Below are 9094 nucleotides of genomic sequence, written 5' to 3' on the forward strand. Positions count from 1 at the left end.
AGTAGAATGGGAGCCAGAGCCTTTAGTTATCAAGCTCCTCTTTTATGGAACCAGCTTCCAATTTCAGTCCGGGAGGCAGACACAGTCACTTCGTTTAAGAGTAGACTTAAGACCTTCCTCTTTGACAGAGCTTATAGTCAAAGTCAAAGTCAAAGTCAGTTTTATTTGTCAATTTTCCATATGTGCAAACATACAGAAGATCGAAATTGCGTTTCTCTTCTGTCCAACATAAAGTGAATTGTGCAACATATAGACAACATAGAGTGCAAAAATAGTAAAAAACTTGTGAACATATAGACAACATAAAGTGCAAAAATAGTAAGAAACGTGTAAACATATAGACAACATAAATTGTGCTAGTTAGGGCTGAATCAGGTTCACCTGGTCCAGCCCCTTGATATGCTGCTATAGGCTTATAGCTGCCGGGGGACGTTTTAGGATGCACTGAGTACCTATCTCCTCTTTTTTCTCTCCTTAAGGATGAATTTTCATCTCTCAATCACACGTTACTAACTCTGCTTTCTCCCCGGAGTCCTTTTGACTTCACGTCTCATGGGGTCATCGGACCCTATGAGACGACATAGATCCTATCTGCCTGATGGATCATTGAGGTCTGGGTCGTGGAATTCCTGCTCCTGACTACGCCACTGTCCTGTTGAGACTCCGCCTACTGTTGAGACTCCGCCCTCCTCCTCCCCACCGCCATCTGCCTGATGGATCGTGGAGGTCTCCATCGTGGAATATGCCTACTATGAACTATTCATACACTCTGTCATATTCATTGAATGTATTTTAACTCTAAATCTGTCCTTCTGTACACATTACATCTATTGCATCTGTCCATCCTGGAGAGGGATCCTCCTCTGTTGCTCTCCTCCAGGTTTCTTCCCTTTTTTTCCCCCTGAAGGGTTATTTGGGAGTTTTTCCTGGTCCGATGTGAGGTTTTGGGGCAGGGATGTCTATGTGTACAGATTGTAAAGCACTCCGAGACAAATTTGTAATTTGTGAAATTGGGCTATACAAATAAACTGAATTGAATTGAATTGAATTGAAGGAGGGAGGAGGAGGGAGGGTGAAGGAGGGTGAGGGAGGGTGAAGGAGGGAGGAGGAGGGAGGGTGAAGGGAGGGTGAAGGAGGGAGGAGGAGGGAGGGTGAAGGGAGGGTGAAGGAGGGAGGAGGAGGGAGGGTGAAGGGAGGGTGAAGGAGGGAGAAGGAGGGAGAAGGAGGGAGGGTGAGGGAGGGTGAAGGAGGGTGAGGGAGGCTGAAGGAGGGAGGGTGAAGGGAGGAGGAGGGAGGGTGAAGGAGGGAGGGTGAGGGAAGGAGGGTGAGGGAGGGTGAAGGGAGGAGGAGGGAGGGAGGGTGAGGGAGGGAGGGTGAGGGAGGGTGAGGGGAGGGAGGGTGAGGGAGGGAGGGTGAAGGGAGGGGAAGGGAGGGGGAGGGAGGCTGAGGGAGGGTGAAGGAGGGAGGGTGAATGAGGGAGGAGGGAGGGGAGGGAGGGTGAAGGAGGGTGAAGGAGGGAGGAGGAGGGAGGGTGAAGGAGGGAGGGTGAAGGGAGGGGGAGGGAGGCTGAGGGAGGGTGAAGGGAGGGGGAGGGAGGCTGAGGGAGGGTCCTCTCACCTCGTTGACCTGCTTCTTGTCGAGATGGAAGACCTGTCCAGAGCTGGTGGAGGCGATCTCCTCGTAGACCTTGTAGCCGATGTGAGTCCTATCATCGCAGTCACCCGTCAGCACAAACACCACCTACACACACACACACACACACACACACACACACACACACGTGTGACCTCTTTACCACTTGAACCTACGTGTGATATACTCTACGCTGCAGTAATGTCCAAACCTGCGACTGCTTCTGCTGAATGAGCTGCAGAACTTCGTGGGTCAGCTTATAGTCTTTGGAACGGGCGTCCGTGAAGACGTAAATAAAGGACCCGGGCAAGGAGATCTCCAGAGCTATTTTAATGGCGCCGATGCTCATCTCCGGACAATCCCCGCCTCCCTGAGAAAGAGAAAGATACCATCGTCAAGCAGTGTGCATGCACACATGTGTGTGTGACTTTGAGAGCCACTGACATCGTCATCTGCTAGTTATACCAAGTTATACCAAGTTATACCAAGTTATACCAAGTTATTAGGTTTACAATGTGTAATGTCAACCAAACTGAACGTATAGTGAGTCAGCATCACCCGAGAGTAACACTTGGAATGGAGTGACTCCTGATTGTTGGCTCTGGAGTTTTGGGGTCTTTTGTCCTTCAAAATAAAACACAAGACCCAAAAACTTCAGATCCTGACAGAGGGGGTCTGTGAGAAGAGCCCCCCCCCCCTGATCACATCGCTGTGCACTACTTTGTTCTCGTGGCTTAGGTGATTTAAACAACATGACCTTTGACCTTTTCTATTTCAAGAAAAAATGTCAATTCCAAAGAGTGTTTTTCCAATGCGCTCTTTCTGGCCAGAAAGAACGCAAGTTACGTATGTAACTATGGTTCTATGAATCCTGGATGAGGGTAGAGCAGGACGGAGACAGCTCCTCTAGTGAAATGAGGGCGTCTCAAAAAACACCGCTGTCCTCACTAGCACGGTAGCTGTGGCTGCTGAGGGTCGCAACAGTAGCACTCTGCCACTGTGGCCCGGGTCCCGTAGGACCGGAGGCAGCTGTTGGATTTTGCGTGGCTTCCGTTAGCCCGAGTTGCCTACTTAGACACTCCGCTAACCTTGCCCGGCGGCGATGCCACCGGCGTCAGCGCGCACGCTATCCAACGAGTGATAATAATTGGAACGCTCTCACCCGATTGACGCTTCGCGATGGAGGTCCTGGTGAGAAAAACCGAAGGTAGACTTGCTGTGTTCGTAGGAACACGCGCCGTCTCACTCCCCGGGGGGAAGCTCGTCGCAGCCTCTGGAGGGCGAGGGATCGCAACTCCGACCAGTTGGTCGCGAGGCTTCACGCGACGAGCTTTAGACAAACCTCTGTATAACCTCAGCCTCTAGCTGATGCTATTTTAGAGATTTCGTTAGCCTGCGTTTGCGAGAAGCGAAAAAGGACTGATCTCGGGATGACACCGGAACTTATACCCAATGGACGGGTCATCCGAGGTCACATGTGACTTTGTTGTCATTAAGACTCGACCTGCGTATGCTCGAGACGGAAGAAATCCAGTGCTAAGCACCGCCTCTGGCGGTCAGGAAGGATGAAATAGAACCCTCTTCGGGGGGTGTGCAGGTGAAGAGGTGAAGGGAGGACAGAGAAAGCCTCAGAATGCAGCGCTGAGAGGAAACTGGATCTCTCCCCACGCAACGCGCTCCAACACCAGGCCAACGCCGGCCAGACGCCAAGGATGCAAAGACGCTTCCAGACCCGTGTTCTTCAAACGGACCTCCGGACGCCTCTCCGTCAGCTCGCAGGAGGAGGACCAGCAGGTCTTCTGATTGGCTCTCGAGGTACGCAGCAGCAGGCTCTCTGCTCCACTTCCTCCGGCACGACTTTTATTTTCTTTCTCCAAAAATGTGAAATTGTAATGGTGCAGGAAGCCAAGTAAACACAGAGGGCAACGATTCATCTGAACAGCACACAGACACATTACGCTTCCATCTGGGACCGAACACGGTTCTTCAGACCGACGCCAGAGAAGAACCATATCCCACTAATGGTTCTTTAATTCACCATTTATGGTTCCACAAAGAACCTTTCAAACCAGAGTTCTTTAAATAACCATGTCCTTCAATAGTTCTTCAAATAACCTATAAAAGTGTCTCAAAGAACCTTCAACTAAAGGTTCTTTAAGGCACCATTTCTGGTTCCTCAAAGAACCTTTCAAACCAGGGTTCTCTAAACAACGATGTCCTTAAAGAGTTCTCAAAGAACCTTTTAAAAAGGTTTCTTTAAGGCCCGATTTCTGGTTCCTCAAAGAACCTTTCAAACCAGGGTTCTCTAAACAACCATGTCCTTAAATAGTTCTCAAAGAAACTTTTAAAAAGGTTTCTTTAAGGCCCCATTTCTGGTTCCTCAAAGAACCTTTCAAACCAGAGTTCTTTAAATAACCATGTCCTTCAATAGTTCTTCAAAGAACCTATAAAAGTGTCTCAAACTAAAGAATGGTTCTTCAGAAGCTGATGGTTCTTCGTAGAACCACAAAGTCTTTTGAAGAACCCTTTAAGAACCTTTATTGTTCTGTGTGTAAGGTCACTGTATGACCCACGCCCCGAGCTGACATTTATATGAAGGATGAAAACACTAAAGATGGCGACGGTGATTCCAAGTCTCTTGTCAAAGTAAAGAACAATAAACCATCGTGTTGAACTTCTTGCATCATTCGATGTAAACGGACCAATCAGCTTCAGCCGCGTGAACCCACCTGGACGTACAGCTCTCTCAGCTCGTACTGGAACTTCTTGGGGTCCGTTGTGATGGTGACGGGTCCGATCTCTGCAGAGGCAGAAAGAAAGAGCTCTGATCAACACGGGCCGGACGTCGGCATCGCATGAAGTTACTCAAGCTTTATTCTGTTTTCCTCAAACTCCTGTCCTTAACTAAACGTTGCTTTTGGCCGAGGTGTACGGACGATCCGATTAAAATCTCACAATATAAACCACAGAGACAAGCCCCGCCCCCTCTTAGGCGTGAATGAAGGGAATAAACACAAAGAGCCACGCGAGTATGGCGCTGCTTTTCCTTTCCAGTTGCTATTGGCACTTCTTTGGTTGCAGATGAGATATACGTTTTCCTCCAGTCTTTATTGTAATGTTCTGGAGTCCATGTCTGCTTATGATTTTCCTGAAGTTGGGCCCCGCCCACCGTCCAATGAAAGCAGAGATAGGGGCGACGTGGCCTGAGCTCCGCCGGTGTCGGTGGGTTAACCGGCTCACTCTGCTCCGTCCGTTAATGAGCTGCTCAGCCCAACTGTGTGACTTCAGCCACTGCAGCTGTGCTGTGGAATGAGCCTGATGAGGGACACACACACACACATGCAAACAAACACACACACACACAGGCACACACACACAGGCTGCAGTTTTTGCACATGCAAGCAGATTGGAAAACAAGGTTTCTCTTGTTGAAGAGAGGGCAATTACAGAGGAGCCCTGACTCTTGAAAAAGGATCCGGTCTGAAGTGTTTTCCGGTCTGAGACTCCTGAGACATAACGACCGTCCAGAACCTTCTGATCCACCTTTTGTAGAATGGGATTTATTTAAGGTCAAAACACATTTGAGGTTGTTGAGTTGAGCAACGAGGAATCAGAAGCATGTTCTTGGCACACCAGCATGGCCTTTACACCTCTTCACCATGTGACGTCCACAACAAGCTGAAAGCAGAAAAGGTGGTTCTCTCTTTTATGGTGGATCGGGGGAATGATAGGTTTCTCTTCAGCACTGTAGCCAGGCTGACAGAGAGTCACAGCTCTGTGGAGCCGAGCATTCCTATAAACCTCAGTGGAAATGACTTTATGAACTTCTTTCATGAAAAGATTTTAACTATTAGGGACAAGATTAATATTCTCTTGCCCATAACCAGTGCCAATCTGTCCTCAAGTGGAATGGCCTTGGAAACCGCTGTATGCCCTGGTGTATATTTGGAGGGCTTTTCTCCCATCAACCGTGACCAATTATCTTCAACGGTTTCTACTTCGAACACGTCTACCTGTCTCTTGGACCCCATCCCGACGAGGCTGCTTAAAGACGGTTTGCCTTTAATTGGCGGCTCTCTATTAGATATTATCAATGTGTCTCTGCTAACAGGCCACGTACCACACTCCTTCAAAGTGGCTGTTATTAAACCTCTCCTGAAGAAGCCCACTCTGGATCCAGAGGTGTTGGCTAACTACAGACCGATCTCTAACCTCCCTTCCTCTCCAAGATCCTTGAGAAAGTGGTCGCAAATCAGTTGTGCGACTTTCTACATCATAATAGTTTATTTGAGAAATTTCAATCAGGATTTAGAAAACACCACAGCACCGAGACGGCACTGGTGAAAATTACAAATGACCTCTTAATGGCAGCAGATAAAGGACTCCTCTCTGTGCTGGTCTTGTTAGACCTTAGTGCTGCATTCGACACCATTGACCATGACATCCTGTTACAGAGACTGGAGCAGTCGATTGGCATTTCAGGCACGGCACTAATTTGGTTTAAATCCTATTTATCAGATCGATCTCAATTTGTATTTGTAAACGATGACGCCTCGATAACCACCAACGTTAATCACGGAGTTCCACAAGGTTCTGTGCTTGGACCAATTTTATTTACCTTATACATGCTTCCTTTGGGCAATATTATCAGGAAACACTCCATAAACTTTCATTGTTATGCAGATGATACTCAACTATATTTATCGATAAAACCAGAGGAGAGCAACCAACTCGGTAAAATTCAAGCATGTCTTAAAGACATAAAAACATGGATGACCTGCAACTTCTTGATGTTAAACTCAGACAAAACCGAAGTAATTTTAATCGGCCCTGAGCACCTCAGAGATCAATTATCTGGTGATGTGGATTCTGTAGACGGCATTGCCCTGGCATCCAACACCACTGTAAAGAATCTTGGCGTTATCTTTGATCGGGACTTGTCCTTTAACTCCCACGTAAAGCAAATCTCAAGGACTGCATTCTTTCATCTACGTAATATTTCAAAAATCAGGCACATCTTGTCTCAAAAAGATTCAGAAAAATTGGTTCACGTTCGTTACTTGAGACTGGATTACTGCAACTCCTTATTATCAGGCTGCTCTAATAAATCTCTTAGGTCCCTCCAGTTGATCCAGAATGCTGCAGCTCGTGTTCTCACTAAAACTAAGAAAGAGATCACATCACTCCTGCACTAGCTGCTCTGCACTGGCTCCCAGTAAAATCAAGAATCACTTTTTAAATTCTTCTCTTAACGTACAAAGCCTTGATTGGTGATGCACCATCATATCTTAAGGAGCTTGTAGTACCATATTGCCCCACTAGAGAGCTACGCTCACTAAATGCGGGACTACTTGTAGTTCCTAGAGTCTTAAAAAGTAGAATGGGAGCCAGAGCCTTTAGTTATCAAGCTCCTCTTTTATGGAACCAGCTTCCACCTTCAGTCCGGGAGGCAGACACAGTCACCTCGTTTAAGAGTAGACTTAAGACCTCACTCTGGTGCCAGGACAACAGCCTCATCATGAATGTCACCAAAACTAAGGAGCTGATTGTGGACTTTAGGAGGGTACAACAACAGAGGACGTACTCACCACTGGGGATTAACGGGACTACTGTGGAGAGGGTGAGCGGGTATAAATACCTGGGAGTCCACATCACCGAGGATCTGACATGGTCAACGAACACAGACACTCTGGTGAGAAAGGCAAGGCAGCGCCTCTACCACCTCAGGCAGCTGAGGAAATTTAAAGTTTCCCAGAGGATCCTTCAGTCCTTCTACTCTGGAGCTGTAGAGAGCGTCCTGACAGGAAGCATCACAGCCTGGTTTGGCAACTGCTCCGCTCAGGACAGGAAGGCTCTGCAGAGAGTAGTGCGTTCGGCTGAGCGCACTATTGGAACTACACTCCCCACCCTGCAGGACTTGTACACCAGGAGGTGCAGAACCAGAGCCGGCAGGATCATGAAGGATCCTCACCACCCCAACAACAGACTGTTTCAGCTGCTGCGGTCAGGCAGGCGCCTCCGTAGTCACGCTGCAAGAACAGAGAGACTGAGACGGAGTTTCTTTCCTCAGGCCATCAGGATTGTGAACTCCGACCTCACCAGGACCCCCACATAGACCCACACAACTGCCCCTCTTAGGCACACACACACACACACACACACACACACACACACACACACACTTACTGTAAATATTGTGTTGTTTTTTATTGTAAATAGTGTGTACTTGTTGCCCTTGCACATTCCTGCTGAGCATTGCCACTTTCATTTCACTGCACACCCTGTGTGTGTATGTGACAAATAAAACATCTTGAATCTTGAATCTTCCTCTTTGACAGAGCTTATAGTTAGGGCTGAATCAGGTTCACCTGGTCCAGCCCCTTGATATGCTGCTATAGGCTGATAGCTGCCGGGGGACGTTTAGGACGCACTGAGCACCTATCTCCTCTTTTTTCTCTCCTTAAGGATGAATTTTCATCTCTCAATCACACGTTACTAACTCTGCTTTCTCCCCGGAGTCCTTGTGACTTCACGTCTCATGGGGTCATCGGACCCTATGAGACGGCATAGATCCTATCTGCCTGATGGATCATCGAGGTCTGGGTCGTGGAATTCCTGCTCCTGACTACGCCACTGTCCTGTTGAGACTCCGCCCACTGTTGAGACTCCGCCCACTCCTCCTCCCCACCGCCATCTGCCTGATGGATCGTGGAGGTCTCCATCGTGGAATATGCCTACTATGAACTATTCATACACTCTGTCATATTCATTGAATGTATTTAAACTCTAAATCTGTCCTTCTGTACACATGACATCTATTGTTCTGTCCATCCTGGAGAGGGATCCTCCTCTGTTCTCTCCTGAAGGTTTCTTCCCTTTTTTTCTCCCTGAAGGGTTATTTGGGAGTTTTTCCTGGTCCGATGTGAGGTCAAAGGTCAGGGATGTCTATGTGTACAGATTGTAAAGCACTCCGAGACAAATTTGTGAAATTGGGCTATACAAATAAACTGAATTGAATTGAATTGAATAGAGGGACGTACAGAGGGACGTCTAGAGGGACATCTAGCGGGACGTCCAGAGGGACGTACAGAGGGACATCTAGAGGGACGTACAGAGGGATGTCTAGAGGGACATCCAGAGGGACATCTAGAGGGACGTACAGAGGGACATCTAGAGGGACGTACAGAGGGATGTCTAGAGGGACGTACAGAGGGACGTCTAGAGGGACGTACAGAGGGACATCTAGAGGGACGTACAGAGGGATGTCGAGAGGGACGTACAGAGGGACGTACAGAGGGATGTCTAGAGGGACGTACAGAGGGACATCTAGAGGGACGTACAGAGGGATGTCGAGAGGGATGTACAGAGGGACGTACAGAGGGATGTCTAGAGGGACGTACAGAGGGACATCTAGCGGGACGTCCAGAGGGACGTACAGAGGGATGTACAGAGGGACATCTAG

General features: G+C 48.3%; 1 protein-coding gene across 1 annotated transcript in view; it reads right to left on the reverse strand.

Moving 5' to 3' along the window:
• The window catches only part of LOC130194116 (hemicentin-1-like), a 142852-nt gene that overhangs the window by 127733 nt on the left and 6025 nt on the right, over positions 1–9094 (reverse strand). The window contains 3 exon segments of the mRNA XM_056415008.1: positions 1618–1740; positions 1844–2002; positions 4362–4432. Coding sequence (XP_056270983.1) covers positions 1618–1740; positions 1844–2002; positions 4362–4432 — 353 coding nt within the window.

This window comes from Pseudoliparis swirei, chromosome 5 (genome assembly GCF_029220125.1).
Source record: "Pseudoliparis swirei isolate HS2019 ecotype Mariana Trench chromosome 5, NWPU_hadal_v1, whole genome shotgun sequence".
In the NCBI taxonomy this organism is placed as follows: Eukaryota; Metazoa; Chordata; class Actinopteri; order Perciformes; family Liparidae; genus Pseudoliparis; species Pseudoliparis swirei.